General features: G+C 43.0%; 1 protein-coding gene across 1 annotated transcript; it reads left to right on the top strand.

The window, feature by feature from the left end:
• Positions 1-4,753: 4,753 nt before the first annotated feature.
• Positions 4,754-5,884, top strand: LOC133885395 (ethylene-responsive transcription factor 8-like). Its single transcript, XM_062325106.1, has one exon. It carries the CDS (start codon positions 4,973-4,975, stop codon positions 5,660-5,662), a length of 690 nt encoding a protein of 229 aa, XP_062181090.1. The 5' UTR covers positions 4,754-4,972; the 3' UTR covers positions 5,663-5,884.
• The last annotated feature ends 13,658 nt before the right edge of the window (positions 5,885-19,542 follow it).

Here is a 19,542-nt window from a genome sequence, read left to right as displayed (position 1 = left end):
CATAATTACCAATCAATATAAACAATAATCATTATTGGAATAACACATTATTCAGTAGTATATGAATATAGACGTGTAATACAATCATCTCTATGATTGCCTCTAAGGTATGTCACCTTCACTAAGTTAGAACTTCCGGGTTAACATTCAGCAACTGAGAACCCTAACCCGGACTCCATCTGGAGGTAACGGTGTATGACACCTGAATCCGTAGGTTCCGGATCAATCAGAAACTTTTAGATAAAACTAAATAGCCCAAACCAAGCAACCCTTCCTAGAGCTTATCTGGAGGTTCCAGCTACCCGAAACTTTCAGATCTCACCCGGAACTTCCGAGTTCAGCACAACAGACCCTCTGAAAAACAACGATAACTTTTGATCTTGATATCCGATTTCGGTGTATTTAGACTCTACGGAAAGCTTATTCAGAGGGCTACACACCCCTACTGAATTCATAATCTCAAACACATTGTATAAAACTAGGAACACTCTGAAATCCAAATCGAACACTTTCACACTTTCGGCATCGGACTCTTTGAAGGGATCGAATGGCCTAAGAGGGAGGGGTGAATTGGGTTATTAAAAATTTACTACTACTAAATTCTAGAACAAGTAGCAATGTTAGCCTAGATAAACTGACATATGACTACATGATGAAACTAGATGGAAGCAAGAAAACAAGCAAGCTAGAACACATGTAAATGGGGAAAGTAAAACTTGCAAGAAGTAAATGCACAAATGTAAATACGGGAAAGTAAGGAGATGGACAAGAGAATACCGATTTTTTCTCGAGGTATCAAGGAGTTAGAATACCTCCTAGTCCTCGTTGGAGCATCCACAAAGTATATCGCTCTCTCTTGAGTCGCAAAGTCTCAATTACTCAGTCATGATTGCCACTTCTACATCACTGGATTGGTGGGTATCAAAACAAGCACATAGCTCTTTCTGGGGCTCCCATAATAACTCTAAGAGTTCATTGAGACACCTCCAACCTCCAAAGACCAGCTCGATGTTGCCAACCATCAAGAGTAACAAGCCAGTAGCTTCACTTGACCAATATCAAGCCTATAGTATAGCTAGATGCATACTTGCTAATCTCCAGGAATTAAAGATGTCCTCAACCTTCAATTAAGATTTTTTAAATCACTCAAGTGCACTCTTTTACTTCTTGATGACACGTATAATGTATGAGCTCTCCTGTGGTCATAAGAGATTCATATGAGACCAAGTGAGCGGGTATTTATAGGCTAGAGATCCAGAGTTAGCCGTTGCCCAACAACCCACCTTTTCTGTTAATACCGAATGATCCGATGAGCATCTCCTTACTCACACCGGATAATCCAGTGAGTAGAAATTTCAAAACCATACTATGCCAACTGTAAATAGCCGTTACTACCGTAAATAGTCTGGTGTATGCATCAGGTGAGCATACCTTTAGCACCAGACCATGCGGTCAGTTGACCTTCAATTTTCAAATACCTGCAACCTTCTCTACAAGAATTGCTCCGGTGCTCGTTTTGTCCATCACAGAACCATTCGATAAACTGAGCAACTTTAAACTGTTCGAAGCAACCTCTCTACAAAAATTAGTCTGGTGACCTCACCATTCTATCACCGCATAATTAGGTGAATTCAACTTCATTTTACTTGGAAATTATTGATTATGTTGAAAAAGCTCTGCTGCTCTCATTGAGGTAACACCGGACCATTCGGTGCAACACTTCAAAAAATTCAGGACACGTGTCACCAAGAAAAAGTTCTTGTGATATTGCATGTTAACCACCGGACCATCCAGTCAACACATGTAATTTCTGTCTGAATCAAGAAAATGCTCTAGTGAGAACAAGAGTCACATCATCGAACTATCCGATGAGGCTAAGTTCACTGAGCTCGTCCAATTCAATCTCTTTTTGAGCTCTTACTTCATGATATCTCAACCATAGACTTCTATGAGCTACCTAGTGCTAAAATTTCACAAGTATGTATTAAACCAAGTCTATAGTCAACTAGGTCAAACTACTACTCTTAGCATCTTTTTATAGAACGGTTAAAAGACTAAGAATGAAGATTTATACTACTCTAAGTGTCCTTCATCTCTCTTGTGACACTTAGAACTAGAAGATCCTTAATATTGATGCACATCTCCTTTGATCATCCATATAATCAACTTAGGGACGAAGAATATGAAATTATCATTGTGAACTAAAATTTTTGATACCCTTTTAAAGAAATTTGTTAGTCACAATAATACGATTGTCATTAATCACCAAAACACTTAACACTTATCTAGGGCATAGATGCTACACTCTTAAAACGAACTTTCAACATAAACACATACTACACCGAACACATGGTTTGAGCATTTAACACCATAATTGAGCAACGTTTTCGACAGTCTCTCTTCATAGTGTGACAAACCTATAACATTGTCTCCCATCAAACTTCTTGAGACCACTTATGAGACCGGTTAAACTACAAAACTTATTCTAGTTATACCTTTGCCTTGAGCAATCCCATTGAACTTTATGAACATATCATCCAAGTCACGATGCTTCTTGTAGCTCTTTAAGGCTTGTGTTCAACTCTTCATTTAAGTATGATGACGATGTTCAACCTTCCTTCTTTCCTTGATCTCCATGTGATTTATGTGAATCATTCATAGCTTTCCATGACATCACACACTCTATTAGCGTAAAACCTTAACTCACCCTTCACCATCGCATTGTTCCTTTGGCGCCAAACTATTTGCTTACCCTTCATCACTGGATGATCCATCACACTTGAGTATTGCTTGCTCTTCACCGTCTTATCATAGAAACCCACATTGTATCCAATATCTTCTTTCTCTTCACTTTGTTTACCACCGAGGCATGAACCGCAAGCATTCAAGGATTTAAGTTGTCCACTGAGCTTCTCTTAATCTTGCTCTTCCAACTTGATATATTGAATATCTGAATTCAACTTATGGCTTCTTATAAAACCTAACAACAACTCCCCGTCAAGCACAAAGTATATGCGTTAGTCTATAAAACCCGATTGATAATTTTATACCTTAAGTTACTCAATCTGCACAAGCAACTTAGTCTTCACTCTTATTGTCAATCTTCATATAGCCTCTAACCCCGCTCACCCTCAAGCACATGTTTTAGTCCATAAAAAATAAAATTACAATCTCATATCTTTAGTCACTTAGTCTCTATAAGTGACTTAAGCTTCACAAATATCGTCAATCTTCTTGAGCTTCTCCTTCTCCTCATGGACATCACCGAGCATCACTTAGTGCTGATTAATCTTGATGCATATCTATCGATCTTCATGGTATTCCTTAATGAATCAATTCTCCGAGCATCACCTAGAGCTCATTTATCTTGATGCATATCTCTTTTTCGTACATCACCTATAGAACAACCTACTAACAATTCTCAGTAATATTGCTAGTCTATAGATATTATCATTAATTTCTAAAACTATACTTAGGGGCTAGATGCACTTTCAAGCACATGATTGAGTTAGCCTGGATGGAGTCTGATCCGGATGATAACGAGATGATAATTTAAGATAATGCTTGTATTGATATTATTCTGAAATGCAGTCAGCTGAGATGATATCAAACATTTCATTCTTTTGAAAGATAGCGTTGACCAATGATGTCAATCATCTTGTCTTTACGGAGGATGACATCTACAATGACATCAAGCATCTAATCTTTTTAAAAGGCGATGTCAATGATGTCAAGCATCTTATCCTTTTGGAAGTAAAATGTGTATAGCTAGGAATTATGTGTAGCTATTTAGGTTTATGTGTTTTAAACAATGTGTGATGTTCTTAAACTTTGTGATATGTAAATATCTGTGTTGAAGTTTTTCATAATATGTGACTGATGTGATGAATAATGTGTTAATGTGTGATATGTGAATAATGTCTATGATGTTGTTTAATCTGTGAATCGTGAAGTGTGTATGATATATCATGAGCGCAACTATGAAGCAAAATGGCTTCTCAGGGGAAGGATCACACTGATGTTTTTTCAAAAAAAATTGTATGTGATATTTTATACCGATGGTTTTAACAAAAATCGTTTGAGACTCTTACCACTTACAGTCGTATTTTTAGAAATTTTGTATGTGATCTTTACTACTCATAGATAATTTTTTTTAAAAAAAATCCGACTATGTATATCTCTATTAGAGACGGAGTTATCATTATCTATAATAAGTTCGATATGATATACGCTTTTGCATAGATGAAAATTATAACCATATATAATAAAATTTAAAATCGATATGTAATAACCGTTCAGAGGCGAGGAAGATTTACCTTTTGAAACCGTCTTGCACTGTTGGAAGGCGGATGTCCAATCCGTGTGTGTACATTGCAGTGTTCATCTACTTTTCAGTTATAATTACGTCATCTTGTCGCTTACACTGCCACTAGTATTGTCATGAGCATTTTGGCGTTAGAATTCTTTATCGTTGTTTCCATATTTACATGAATTGCTATACTCCATTACCAACACTGTACGGAATGGCATTCTGCTGATCACTATTCTGAAGTAAAATTGAAATTTAAACATCTTGCACACATGTATCTTAAACTCAGCTGAAACAAGACTCATGAAAAAGGTCTTTCCACCTTGATGTCCCCGAACCACCCACGCCTTGTCGGGAAGCATTTCATTTTCGACCGAAACCGCTCCAGGCGCTTCGCAATTTGCTACTCCTCGGGGGATGGAGCGGAAAAGCGCCTTGCCGAATTCTAATGCCGCCACGCTAAAGACGAGGGGAGGCGGCGCGGACAGTCAAACCGCTCCCCGCGCCGAGTTTTATTCCCTCTTGCCGCTCCACCACCCACTCTCGCCAGTTCCCCCCTTTTTAACACCCCCCACCCCCCCGGCTAAGTCCCTCCCCCCTCTCCCACCCAATTCTAGACGCCACTCATCCCCGCGCGTCTTCAACAGAAGAAAGAACAAGGCCATGGCGCCGAGAAAGTCGGAGAAAACGATGCAGCCGGCGGCCGCTGCGACCGGGCTTGCGCTTAGCGTAGGCAGCGGGGCCGCCGGCTCGCACTACAGGGGCGTTAGGAAGCGGCCGTGGGGCCGGTACGCGGCGGAGATCCGCGACCCGGCCAAGAAGAGCCGGGTGTGGCTCGGCACGTTCGACACTGCCGAGGAGGCCGCGCGGGCTTATGACGCTGCCGCACGCGCGTACCGCGGCGCCAAGGCCAAGACCAACTTCCCCTTCCCTTCTTCCATGCCTCCCGCCGCCGCCGTCACCGGCGGCAGCCGGAGCAGCAACAGCAGCACCATCGAGTCCTTCGGCGGTGACGTGCAGGCGCCCATGCAGGCCATGCCGCTCCCGCCGTCGCTCGAGTTCGACCTGTTCCACCGCGCGGCGGCCGCGGGCGCCGGCGCCGTGCGCTTCCCTTTCAACAGCTACCCGGTGACGCACCCGTTCTATTTCTTCGGACAGGCTGCGGCGGCTGCCGCGGCCGCAGGGTGCCACATGCTCAAGCTGGCGCCGACTGTCACCGTGGCGGCCGTTGCGCAGAGCGACTCCGACTCCTCGTCGGTCGTGGATCTGGCTCCCTCGCCGCCCGCCGTGTCGGTAAAGCAGCCCATCGCGTTTGATCTTGACCTGAACTGTCCTCCGCCGGCGGAGGCTTAGTCGCCTATGACTTGCCAGTAGTTTCTCTCTTAGGCCCTCTTGCTTAACAGAGGGAGGATGTTTTTGTAAATAGTTTTTGCGCCGGGGACTTAGCTTTAGAAGGCGGTATTGTCACCCCAAGACAGGTCCTGCCGGCGTTGTTATGACCGGATTATATTATATATTTTGCTAGTCATGAGAAAGGGCTTAGAAATCCAAAAAAAGAACTATTTATTTCTTGTTTCTCGCATAAACTGAAGTGATATGTTAAGTGTCTGATTGGTTGATGGATTGTGTGTACGAGAGCAATCTGATTCGGTTGAAATGTAAAATTGCAAAAAAAATATGTGCGATGGATATAAATGTATGTTTGTAGTCTGATCTAACGAATGTAGATTCCTGTCTATTTGTATGAATGGGTTTATTTATTAGTGTCGTAAAATTATCTTTATACGAACAATTAATTACACTTTCAACTCTTATATCTATTCATACGGTTTCAGATTTAATTAATTTATATAAAAACTAAATTTAAAGTATGTAGATAGATAGAACTAATTAATACTATTCTTTTCAATGTGGATTGCCTGTGCGTTAGGAGCCTCCTCGTCCAGGCTGTTGCTTGCGATACATGCAACATCGCCTTTATTGGTCGGTTAAAGACGATTTAGGGTTACCAGAATGAATCCTCATCCTGCGTAGACATCCACCATCCAGACTCGGTCTTGTACGTGTCGATTTTACCTAATGAACCATCATCTTTTTGTGCATCTTTGAACTTTTACCCCTGGTAGTTGGCACGACCAGTGGAGCAGGGCATCGCTGTCAATTTCACGCGTGTAACACAAGAGGACCCCGCTACAGTCGTCGTGCCGACGAAGAATATTATTTTAGGAACGTGCCTTTTGAAGCGTTTTCCCGGCGCTGCGTTATCGAACTGCACAGTGTCAGGTTGGAGAGGGCAAAAAATAACGCTCCGGACTACGTTCCCGCCAGGCTGTTACCGAGAGATGTGTGCTGTGCTGGTGCCACTAATCTAAGGTGGCGCATGTGGATAACGACCATGTAAACATAGGAGATCAACAGAATTAAATTAAAAATAAAAGCTGAGCGGCGGCAGAGTAGGTGGGGCGGATGGATGGATCTTTCGCTTCGTCGGGTGTGTGCGTGCGCTGGGCTGTGGCCTGGCAGCTGGTTGCCCTTTCCGCTCGTGATCTCGGGAGTAACGTGAGCGTGTGGGCGCGCGGCCGCGGGGCACGTGTGCTCGGCGGTGCCGGCCAGGGATCCGCCCTGCGGGGGCCGGCCCACGCACCCGCCCCTTGCCGCGGCTCGGCGGGCGGATCGAGCCGTCCGCGTGGCGTGGGGCGCGTGGGAGGCGCCCGCCCATTGGTGGCGCCGGTGGTGCGTGGTTGTGGGGCGTGGGGGAGGACCTGGCATGCGCGTGGTCCGCGGCGGCAGACAGGCGCGGGCCCGACACGCGGGGGAGAGGGGGGCGGCATCGGGGCGCAGTGATTCGCGCGGCGGCCGTTTCGCCCTCGCTCTCGAGGGTGGGGCCCACGTCCACCACCAGAAGGTCGCCGCTTTCGTCCCGCACTCGCTGTTCCTCGGCCTGTTTTTCTTTTATTGCTTTCCAGGCGCAGCCGCCTTTCCCTGTACGTGTTTCCCAAAGAGGGATCCGGGGAACCAGCTGCCCTGCTACCTACTCGCTGCTCGTTTGAGAATTGAAATACTCTGTAAAACTATGTTTCAGAAAAAAATACTAGCATATACGATAATCTGGGCATACTCATAAGATCCGCCTACATCTCTATATTAGTATTGCCTCACTTATTTGCTGCCATAAAAAAATGTTAGGGCCGTGGAAATGCTGTCTATGCGTACTACTGGATTGTATGCCCCCCGTACGACCAGCACTGCGCTGCTATCGTGTGCACTTAGATTATGTCTAACGGATGTCTTTCACGATCTATAATTCTTTTACAAAGAATTTTTTTTTCTTCAGCGTTTCAACGGTTTCTCTTCATGGTTTTCTTCACAGAGTGATTGACAAGGTTATTTCCTTTAGAACGGGATTCTCCCTCCTTTACCTTTACGAATCACTTGGAAAGGAAGCTGTTGGAGATAAGAGAAAATAAAAAGAATAAAAACGGAGAAGAAAAGTGAGAAGATAACGAAATAAAAGAAAAATAATTAGGGATAGTCTTATGACATATCAGCTCATTGTGACTTGGTGGTAAACCAGTTGGATGTTCGGGTTTTATGTGAGCAGCACCGCTGATTGGTTATAATTGGTTCAGACGATCTTCACCATACATTCGAGTTGATCAAACGGTTATCATGTAAAATTGGATCTCATCTTCCAAAAAATTATTTAATCTCTTGTTATTTGACTCTCATACCTAGACATTTAATATTTATCTTCATATATTTTAAACATTCAACCTTTTATTATTTATCTTCCATACCTTTTGAATTTCTATATATTAAATCAATTCTACATGTGTAACATATGTACAGTTACTACTACTAACTAATGACGATCGATGTTTGCCCAGGATAATATGAGATCATAGTATTCGTTTTCTTGCACGGATAGACGTGAAGGAAATTCTCTTCGGATGGAGAATGATCTTTGTAGGGAATCCGAGGAAGGTAAATGCCGTGCGGGCGAGAGTGATTGGTTGCCTGGTCTAGCCCCTATCCATGCTTTCGGAATGCTGGACCGGCGTATTTAGTTGGATGCATAATCCTACTAGTCCGGCTTGGGCTATGCAAAAATAATATGTTAGAGCATAAACAACCTACTCTCTAAATCTCGTTTTTTATATCTTCATATATATATTTTTTAAAAAAATTACTCTCTATTTCTCTACACGCTGCAACTGACTTTTTAAATCTCGCTCACTAAATTTCAATTATCTATATTTTCAACGGCTAAATTTTGTATATGTTTGAATTTGTTTGGATTCAAATTGAATTAAAAGAAGAGTATCACATGAAATGATAAAATGCATATAATAGAGCATTGCAAAGGAACTCAATTTTTACCATATAATCTGGGGTTGTAATTAATTTTAACAATTAGTCCATCACATAAGAAGATTATTAGTGATTTTTCATAAATTTTTGGAAATTTATTTGAGGCCCTAACAATTATTACAAAATATAAAAATAATTTGTTGGAGAATTTTAGTTTAAATTCTACATCAGATTTTTAGTGAATACAATTAAAATGAGTTGCACATGTATTATATTATAGAACATGTAAAAAAAAGTTCTAAAATTTTTTAAGTAACAAAAGATCGCTGTTTTGAGCAAAGAATATAGGAAGAGAAATTTGAGCTGATGTGTACTGTTTATAACGGGTCCATCGGTCAGCGTCTCCTTCCTTCCTAGCGTACAGCCGTCCATAGAAGCAGCGAGCCGATAGGAGCAGATGGCGAGCGCGTTAAAATAGCAAGCGGAGTAGAGAGCTCGTTAGAGGCCGATTTTTTTATTGGATCGGTAAAAGTAGCTATGCCCAGCGGGATGGAGAGTCTGTTGGAATTGCTATGCCCAGCGGGATGGAGAGTCTGTTGGAATTACTCTTAGCCACGTTTAGCTAGCACGCTCGAATCGCCGTTTTAGCGTGGCAAGGCTCGCCTAGTGCAGGCGGAGCGCGCATGGCTTTCCCGGATAGTGTAGGCGAACCAGTTTTTATCCCTCTACATTGTCATCCAAACACCAGTTCACGCATACAGGCTAAGCTAATACTACTGGTCAATGCAAGTAGTACTGGTCAAGCAAGCACCGATTACTTGCATTGCTCAAGCAGGTGTTGGTCTGGGTTACGATCTAGCCTAGCTGGGAGGCAGCCTAGGCAAACAATCACACCCTAGACTACTGATACTGCTGAGGCGTGGGGCCCATTGGACTAGTGGAGCGGACCTACACACGGCTATAGAAGAGCCGTAACACGTGAAAACTACACGCGCACAAAAAGCGCGCCCTACATGTTACTGGTCCCGTAGCAGGTAGGCTTTAGCCCAAAAACTTTGCTGGGCCGCCGATCCCAAGGTGGACGACGAAAAGCCGGACAGCCGGTCAAAAGCTTTGCGGCTGCCGCTTGCCAATTGCTTTTGCTCTTTATATGCACAGCAACCTACTCTATCGGTCTATCCCGTGCATGGTGGTTGATCGATGTCCATGCTGATTACTGCAATCCAATGGCTGTTTTCAACTCGAGTGCTCGAGAATACTAAACGCATTTGTTTAGTACAGTGTTGTTAAGATAAGCGGCACGTTTAGCTGAGCTGGTCTCCTCCTCCGTCCACAGTACTGCACGCCGCCGCGGCCCTCGCACGAGCGGGTCTCTTGGATGTCTTTGTGGGCAAAAAAAGACTTATACGAGCACCCACACTACTTGTGATGTCGCGGTGTATTTATTTGTGTCTGAGCCTATCATGGACGATGATCGGTGAGAGAGGTCTAAATTAGGGTTAGAGTTCGAGGTCTCGATGGATCTAGAGAGAGATTCAAGGCGGCTACCAGTGAGGCGGAGGAAGCGCGGGGGAGAGAGGGCTGAGGCTGAGTAGTGAGGGTGTCGTCGGTCAGACGGGGAAGGATCATCGGTGGGAGGCGTCGGTGGTGGGGATGGTAAAGCAATTGTCTGACAATATCGGTTTAGCGTAGTGGCAGACGACGGTGGCGGATCTGACGACGAGGAGCCATCGAAGACAATGAAGAAGGGCAGGGCAAGGGGAGCACATCAGAAAAGAAGGAGGAGCACGAGCAACCTGAGGAGGGAGGGGCGGGAGCGAGCCGCTACAGGCCAGGAAGAGGAAGGCATGTTAACACGTGCTATTATCATTTTACTGTCCAAAATCGCACATGAGCAGACCTGCTAATGCGCGCGTGAATTAGACACCCCTATGTGGGGGCGTGTAAGGGTGAAAAATGTATAGTATATATCTAAATTATCCGATATTCGTATATATTAAAACACGAATATGAATATCCGTATCCGTATTCGTTTCTAAAATATATACTGAAATTTATGTGTAAGAATTAGTTTTCGAGAATCCGATTCAAATATGGATATCCAAATTACTTTAAAATCGGATGTGAAAATAGATAGTATTCATATGGAACCAAATTGTGCTAATATTTTAGAAATTTTAGAGGTGAACAAAATTTATATATTCTGGCTCAATGAAATTGAAACAAATTTTAGTCAAATTTGAACAAATTTCAATCAAATTTGACCAAAAATTTAAAATTTTGACATGAATTTCAAATGAAATCTCTAAAATTTCAGTAGTTCCAGTAATTGCAAATGTAAACAAATTTTTTGCACCCAAAATAAAAATTCTTGTCATTAAATATATAGGACATTTATTTACAACCGATCAAATAGATATTCAAATGCGGATTCAAATTCAACTATCTTATTCGTGTTCGTATTTAAGAATATTTAAATTTGTATTTATATTTATGTTAAAATATAAAAAATAAACTATTCGATCCTATCCGTTTTCATTCTTTGGGACGCGCGCCCTGTACTCTGGTCTTCGTGGTCCCGGCTCCGTCTCCCTCGTTCCCACGGAACTCAAGGTTTAGGCAGTAGCTAGCCCTCCCCTCCCCACTTGGTTAGCCGGCTATGAAAATAGGCGCCATGACCGTCTGACCGATGACTTTTCTCGGCTGATGTAGTGTACAAACAACTACTCTAGCACTGCTCCACTGTCCTCTGCTGCTGTTCCTCTTCTCTTGCAGTCTTCCCGGTGGCGTCGATTCTTCTGCTCTCGCTCTTCGTCAGTAGTCACATCGTCGTCTGTGATTCTTTTTCGATAGTTTTTGTGCAGTGATGGTGCATGCATGATGCATGGCGCAGCAGCTGTGAGGCGCCGCGCGGCGGGCAGAGAACGCGTACGGTCGCCGTGGTTGCACAAGGCAAGATGGTTTGAATTGAAGGAAAGATGGGTCGAGCGACGGGTCGAATACGGATGTAATTGAATTCGAATAATACGATTTATTATATTTTAATTTGAATATGAATACGGATTTGATATTTTTGAATATGAATACGAATTGGATAGTTCGAATACAAATCCGCATTCGGATATCTACTCGATCTTCGAAATTCAGTCGAAAATTTAAATTTTGAAAAAAATTGACTGAAATTTGATAAAATTAGACTGAAATTTGTTCTAATTTGATTGGGCCGGAATTTTAGAAATTTTGTTCAAAATTCATGTTGGAAATTTAATTTTTTGATCAAATTTAACTGAAATTTGACTAAAATTTGTTTCAATTTGATTGGGTTGGAATTTCGTTCATATCTGAAATTTCTAAAACTTTAGTAAAATTTGGTTTCCTGGTTGGCGGATACGGATATGAATCGAATATATCTCGAATTTGGATATCCACGTTTGAATCTGAATCTCGAAAACGAATTCGGATATATCCATTTTAGTATCTATTTTAAAAACAAATATAGATATAGATTCGTATTTTAACGGATACAGATATCGAATAATTCAAATTTTCTACCAACCATTTCTACCTAGGCAGAGGGCTAGCATGGCTCGCGCAAGCTGATGTCAAGAGAGCCTGAATGGTCGTGTCACGCACAGCGCATCAGCTGCTCGTCGGGCGTCAGGGGCCTTTCGGTGAACGAATCACCGCCGTAAACCACATAACGAAAGCCATTATGCTCCGAAACTTTCACCAGTTCACACTACTTTGCGGCGGAGAGATATTCTTTTTTCATATAATATCTCTATTCTCCGATATTAAATAGATACCGTTTCAGAAATTTGATTTGGTTTCTAAATAGATATCTAAGCCACATAACGAATACCATTATGTTCCATAACCTTCACCAGTTCACACTACTTTGCGGTGGAGAGATGCTTTTTTTCCGATATACTGTCTCTAATCTCAAATAGATGTTGTTTTAGAAATTTTAATTTTGTTTTTAAATAGATATCGTTTTAGATTTTTAAGATGATGTTTTATTATAATATTTATATTAAAGTCTATTAAAAAATAAAGTTTCAATTTAATAAGTGAGATAGATTTATAATTTGTATGTTATTAATTGAATGTAAGAAAAAATCGATATAACATAAATATGTTTTATTGTAATCTTATTTTATATGGGGAAGACTAAAACGATCTTTAGAAAAGAATGGATAGTAGTACTTTGGCACGAGTACTAGGGGACCAGTGAAGAGAACGGCGCAAATCCATTCGTGATGCGTACGTTCAAAGGACCCGCCCCTCATGAGAAACCCCGTGCCGACTAGCACCACCGGTCACGGGCCAAGCGTTGCGGTCAAAGAAGCACGCCGAGGCGACACCATCTTTTCCGCGGCAGCCAAACACTATTCCCGAGCACGTGTGCGCCGGCCCGACCTGCCCCCATCACAGCGACACCGCATCTCTGCCCCTCCCACGTGCGGCCGCGCGGCTCCCCCTGGCGCATCGGCTCTGCCCCTGATGGGCCTCAAGCCCTCCGCCCCGCCAGGTCGACACGTCACACGTGCGCCGTGCCTAGAAACACAAATGGCCTTAGCGTCACTGTAGCGTCTATCGCATAGGTCTCCAACAGCATGTCGTCATTGCAACCATTTCATAGCTGCCGATAGTCGCCTACAGCTCGCCTCTCATCAGTCATCACCCCCCCCCCCCCGCCCCCCGTTTCTCTCATGCATGCTTTTGCATGTGTCACATACAATAAAGTTGGTACTCAGTACTAGTTTGTTTCCTGTTTCTTTTCACTGTTTGCTGCCGTGCTGCGGCCACAAGCAAAGACGCACGGCGCGGGAGGCAGTCGCGGCTCGGCGCGGAATACGGGAAAGCCGCTTTGATCCTTGAAAGCGATGCGGACGCAGGCACCCCGATTCGATCTACCCGGGTGGTCACATGACATCAGGGTGCCTCTGCGTGCCGCAGGATCACGTGAGGCACCGGCGACCGTATTCTTTAAAAATTCTCTTTTAACATGACAACAGTCACTCGTTAGATTAAAAAAACGATATGAATCCGAATTTTATGATCTTTCTATAAATGATCATATAGAATTTCCTTTTAATCTGCTCACGCCTCGCCCTGCGCTACGTTCCAAGAGACTGTTTGGATTTGTACCGATCACACCCTGCCAACCCATTGGCGTGCCAATCTTTTGGTGAAGGATTCGATCGCCATAGAATTGGCCGTGCGTGCGTGCGAAATTACACTATCACGATCATATTTGCTCGAGTGAGGCACGGACGCGCCAACATGTATGCGCCGAACCAAGCAACAGACCCTTGTAAGCGTAGGTGTGCTAATTTTGACATGGCACGTGCCGATGACGAACCAAACGGTGCCCTAAATGAACAGCGATGGAGTCGCGTCAAACGGACGGCAGCAACGTAACTCATACGGCATGAGGAAATTATGGCCCGCTACCGGACAGAGGTTGAATGGTCGAGTCGATCCCATCGCGCGCGCGGTCAGTGAGCGCGGGTTCCATACGTGTGGGGGGCCTCTTCGGACGGGACCGGTCAGGGGAGTGCCGTCCCGTACAATGGTTAGCAGGCTTCAGGCGGGTACATTTCGAGGGTTTTTGGGAGCTATAAAGGCCGTTCGTGGTTGCATGCGAGGCAGTTAGGGCGGTTTATTTGGATCGTGCGCACGGAGGTACGCTGGCTACGGATTGCAAGTTATTGACAATAAAATGTAGATGTATTAATTGTGTGTTAAATTTTACTGTAGTGTAGTGTTAGCGTATCGTATTAAATTTGTGGTTTTTTGGATGGGTGTTTTATGGCATATTAATCGCAACACAAAGATTATGTAGTGTTTTTGTTAAAATATCCCGTGCGTTAAAGCTTGTGAAGTTTCGTGGAACTTCGACTCCTCTTAAGAGTGTTTTCAAATACTACTTTGTTCATGTGGATAATTTAATTTGAATTACTTTGTATTTGCAGAATTGATTGGATGCAAGACAGTAACGAATCATTTTCAAGTAAGCTCAATATACCCATGTGAAATTTCTATAGTTTCATTTCAGTCAATGACTCAATACAAGTCATATTTATCGCATAAGCATCATTTTATTAGTGCAACTTCATAAGTAGAGTCAACATGCTATCTAAAAGACTATCCTTATCACCTACAGCTAGTCATATAGATCATTTCCCTAACCATCCAACTTTTACACAATCTTCAAAGCTGATGTGGATCCCATAAGTTAGAATTTTTTAATTAGCACATGCATGGTCTCTTTGTCCCCCACCTCATTCACCTCCCTCCATCTAGTTCCCCTCTCCCACCTGACCTCTCCACCTCCATTCCCCTATCGGTGTCAACGGTCAATCGCATCTCTCGTCAGCGATTCACGGGGAAAATGAAGTCATCGTCGCCCGCTCTCCCCGCCACTCCATCAATGGAAAAAGTGAGTCTGCCTCAACCAAATCCGTGAGGTGAGAGGCCTCCGGCGATGACTCTTCCACTTTCGCGTCGACAGACAACCATCGGACCCCACTCCTGTTGGTTGGTGTTATGTCTGACGCCCTTGATGCCCAGATGTTCTCCACCACAGCATAGGAGAAGGCGGAAATGGAAGTGGTGCCACTGGTCATCGTCCGAGTTGTGTGCGGTGTGAATCACGTGAGTTAGGATGTCATGTTTGGCTTGAGTTGCCCGCATGTGGGTCATGTTAGATGGAGAGTGTGAGAGAGGAGTATAAAGAGAAATGTAATGGATCCATGAAGAACACATCAAATGTGAAATGAACTTGTTCCGCCTAAGTTCTCCTTCAATTCCCTCTACTTTTCTGCTACCCTATCTTCCTCGTCTATGGAGATCTACCTCCACTTGGCCAAGTGTTAAATTGGTATCTGAGGTCCCAAGTTGCGCCATGTGCTTTCCTCGCATCCTCTCGGCTTTAAGTAGTAAAATTCCAAAGGGAAAGGTTGTGATTGCTTCGGCACTCGCTGTAAATCTGTTACCCTTGTTCACTTGGCTTGGATGAGGGAAACAACAACGTCACCCAAGAAAGGAGTCCAGGTTTGGCAAGTGGTCAACACCATGTACGAGTTTGAGAAACAATTGTTGGATTGGCTTCAGCAGAAATTGGATCGGATTGAGGCCAAGACTGATGGTGTTGATTAGTTGAGAGAGAGAGAGAGTCTCGAGACGCATGATTCCAAGATTACAATGCAAGGTTGATCGCCTCGATCAGCTGCATATGAAGGTGGATCTATCCAAGGTATACATCGTCAAGATCCAGCAGGATCAAGTGGTTGCGGCCAACACACCCAAGGTTCACACCCTACCACCCCTGAAGATTACGACAAAAGATAGTATATTGGGCAAATACTGGTTCGCAACCACCTCCTCCATCGCCACCGCCTCCTCATGTATACCCGTTGCCACCAACCCCACTGCTTTTGGTGCTCACTCGAATGGTAATTCTCCGCATCAAGTGGATACTAGCCACAATTGGATGCCTACAATGGAGTTTCCATGATTTGATGGATATGAAGTGCATTTGTGGATAGATAAATGTGGATCGTTCTTTGAGTTGTATCAGATTCCGTCAGAGTTTCAAGTTTATGCTTCCACCTTATACACGATAGATAATTCAACCCACCGGTACCAGTCATTTAAGTTGAGCACATGCTGTAATTACTGCTATTAGTTCAAACATGCACTTCTGATTGTGTTCGATGTGAACAGTCACCGTGACATGGTCACCGAGTTACTTCTCCTCAAGCAATTGAGTTCAGTGGAAGAATATAAAAATAAATTTGAAAATCTAGTTTATCATATCAAGTTGTATGATGAGAACATCAGTGAGACAATCCTTATTTCTCAGTGTGTGTTGGTCTTAAAAGAGGAATTAAGATCATTGGTAGAACTGCAGTTATCAGATTATGTCAGTAGAGCAGCTTTGTTGGTAGTAGTTGTCACGACCTGTTCAAATTGTATTCGAATTAATCATTAGGGTGATCATTTAATTAGATGAGAGCTAGCACCCGCTCGTCTCTCGATGTGCCACGTGCTAACACATATCTCATCACAACAATCACAACCCCCAATGATTAAACCGAATCCAATTCCCATAATCCCGGTATGTGTGCCCTGATAATTCCCAGGAAAGTTATTACCCACAAATAACATTACCAATATGAAAATCACAACATCATGATTAAACTAGGGTTCTAAAGATTACAAGCTGATATATTAGACAAAAGACAGGGTATTAACTAGCGTAAACATACACAAATTGCAACGGAAAATATCTAAAGAAACAAAAATGGTGGCTTCATTCGCCCACAAGGCAATTGAACGAGGTTAGAGATAGTATAACGACTGCTCACCACCACACCGCTCTCGATGAGATTCAAGTAGCCGGCATCTATTATCACCTGAAAAACAAATAAACAGCGTGAGTATGAAGGTACTAGCAAGACTTCATCCATATTAGGTACATATAATAACCCGACTCTAAGGATTATGCATTTGGGTGAAGTAGCAAGAAATCGGCCATAAAGTTAACTGAATTTACATGCAAATAGCAGCATTCAACTCAAGTGTGAGCAACTACAACCTAAAACTTGTACTCTCCTACCCTGAGAATATTAACATAAACATAATTATAACTTACTACATCTCATCTCATCATCTATCATCACAACCACTTCTCAACGTACCATAACCCAACCTCGGAACTCTACGACTGATGTGGAAAGACCGAGAGAGCGGCAATTCAAATTAATTTTACACCCTGCAGAGGTACTCCTTTGCCCACACGTTATGAGACCACCCTGCATACCATCTGTCAGTTGCAAGCGATGATTCACATGACAACTGTTCACGTACACACCTCGAACATTTGTTCCCATGCCGAGCCATGTGGAGGCCACCTAGATCCCAAGCTTACGACGACTTAACGGCCCAACCTCAGGTGCCTCTACACACCTTCTCGCTCACATCTCGGTGCATGAGTCAAATGAACGCGGCTGCTTATGATACTTGTTTTATCTTACCATTAGATCGACATGTGATAAGTACGAAAAAGTGTTAAAGCCAATGATAACAATAATCGATGCTTAATCGATACAAGTGACATGTGGCATTCTGTAGAAAAAATGATCCTATTAGGCTATGATTGTAATTTTGGTGATTAATAACAACATAATCAATAGAACTAACATATTTATCAAGAATATATGTTAGTAGGTATCATTGATGCATTACATGAAGAAACCACCGTAGCTGGGACAAAGTTTGATTGAATTAGAAAACTCCTATGAAAAATGAACTCATTGGATGATCTGGTGTTTAGGACGTCGAACTCAGCGGGGCATATCTGACAAAGGGGGGAGAGAGAGAGAGCTGAAGACCTCACCGGAAGGTTCAGTGATTAGCAAATATGCTCATCAGAGCAATTCTTCCAGAGAAGGGTGTTGTGCTGAAGAATGAAGAAAAGCTGACCGGATAGTCCGGTGATGAATGGTATAAAGCAATAGACTAATTCTTACATAGAAAAATCCAAGCATAGAAGAACGAAGATCATCTCACCGAAAGGTCTGGTGCCTGCGTTATACACACCAGATGTTTCACACTGGAGTATTTCCTGTAGAAGCTCAAAGAATACCTAATCGGATGGTACAGTGATAGGTGTAGTCTACACCGGAAGCTTACAATGTAGAAATTTATATAGAGAAGATGCAAAGGCACGATATGGCTCAGGATAACTCACCGGATAGTCCGGTGATGGGGATAAAGTATATACCGGAGTGTCCGGTGTTCAGGATGACTTTGAGTGAAAGTCCAACGGCTAGTTTCTGAAGATGTACTCACTAGATGATTCGGTGTTAGTACAACTGTTCTCACCATATTATCCGGTGTTAATAACTTTTATGAGTCGTTGGGTTAACGATAGTGCGCAGGTTTGAGGCTATAAATACATCTCCACTCAGTCATTTGAAGGAGTGGCATGCTGCTGGAATCCAGAAAACTCCATATACATTTGGGAAGACATCCAAGCCATAAAATTACTTAAAGTGATAATCCAAGGTGATTAAATATAATATTGGTGAATGATTAGTGCTTATAGGCCAAGATAGAGTGTTGTTAGGTGATTGTTGCCTAGAGAGTAGATCAAGAAGTGATCTAACCGTGTACCGAGAGGTATACTGATACTTGGAGTTTTGGTAACTCGTCGACAACTTATTGACCCTCTGACTTGGCGTGGAGCGACGACAAGACACGTGTACTGGGACACGAATAACCTTGCCTTGGTGGCTCAAGCCTTAAAGTGATCATGACGGCAAGGGATCAAAAGATATGATTATGATGAGGCCTTGCCTTGGTGGTTTGGCGGCTCATCCGAGTTGAGGTCTTGTCTTTATAACTTGGTGGCTCGATAGCCATGGACGAGTACAGACCGGGACTAGAGGTGGCATTCATGCCATCGATACCACTAAAAAAAATCCTTATACCGAATTTGCTCTATCTACCTTATTTACGTTTTCACATTTACTTACTTGTAATTTACCTTCTTAGATAGGAAAGACGTGCTTTGATCGGTAGAGTAGACACACTTGATAAATCTAGAGCGCATTTAGATATAAATTGATATAGATTTATCTTGTATTATGTTTTTGGAGCCAAATATATTCTAAGTGTTATAATTCACCCTACTCTTAAAACGTCACTGATCCCCTTAATTGGTATCAGAGCTAAGGCTTACATATAGCTCTTCAATTTGTGTTAGAGCTTCACACCTTTCACGAGGTTTCGTCAATTCAAGTGGTATTTGAGCCTTAGTCGCATTGTGATCGATTAGGCTTCACCGTCTAGTGAGTTATGACGTCCGGGGTTGGGATGGATTTCCATAGTGCAATACTTTTCGAAGGCAT

This window comes from Phragmites australis, chromosome 11, assembly GCF_958298935.1.
Source record: "Phragmites australis chromosome 11, lpPhrAust1.1, whole genome shotgun sequence".
Lineage (NCBI taxonomy): Eukaryota > Viridiplantae > Streptophyta > Magnoliopsida > Poales > Poaceae > Phragmites > Phragmites australis.
The sequence above is the reverse complement of the archived record's forward strand: the minus strand, read 5'-3'. Positions and strand labels throughout refer to the sequence as shown.

Coding starts and splice junctions, on each gene's coding strand:
- LOC133885395 (XM_062325106.1), top strand. CDS start 4,973: ATGGCGCCGAGAAAGTCGGAGAAAACGATGCAGCCGGCGGCCGCTGCG.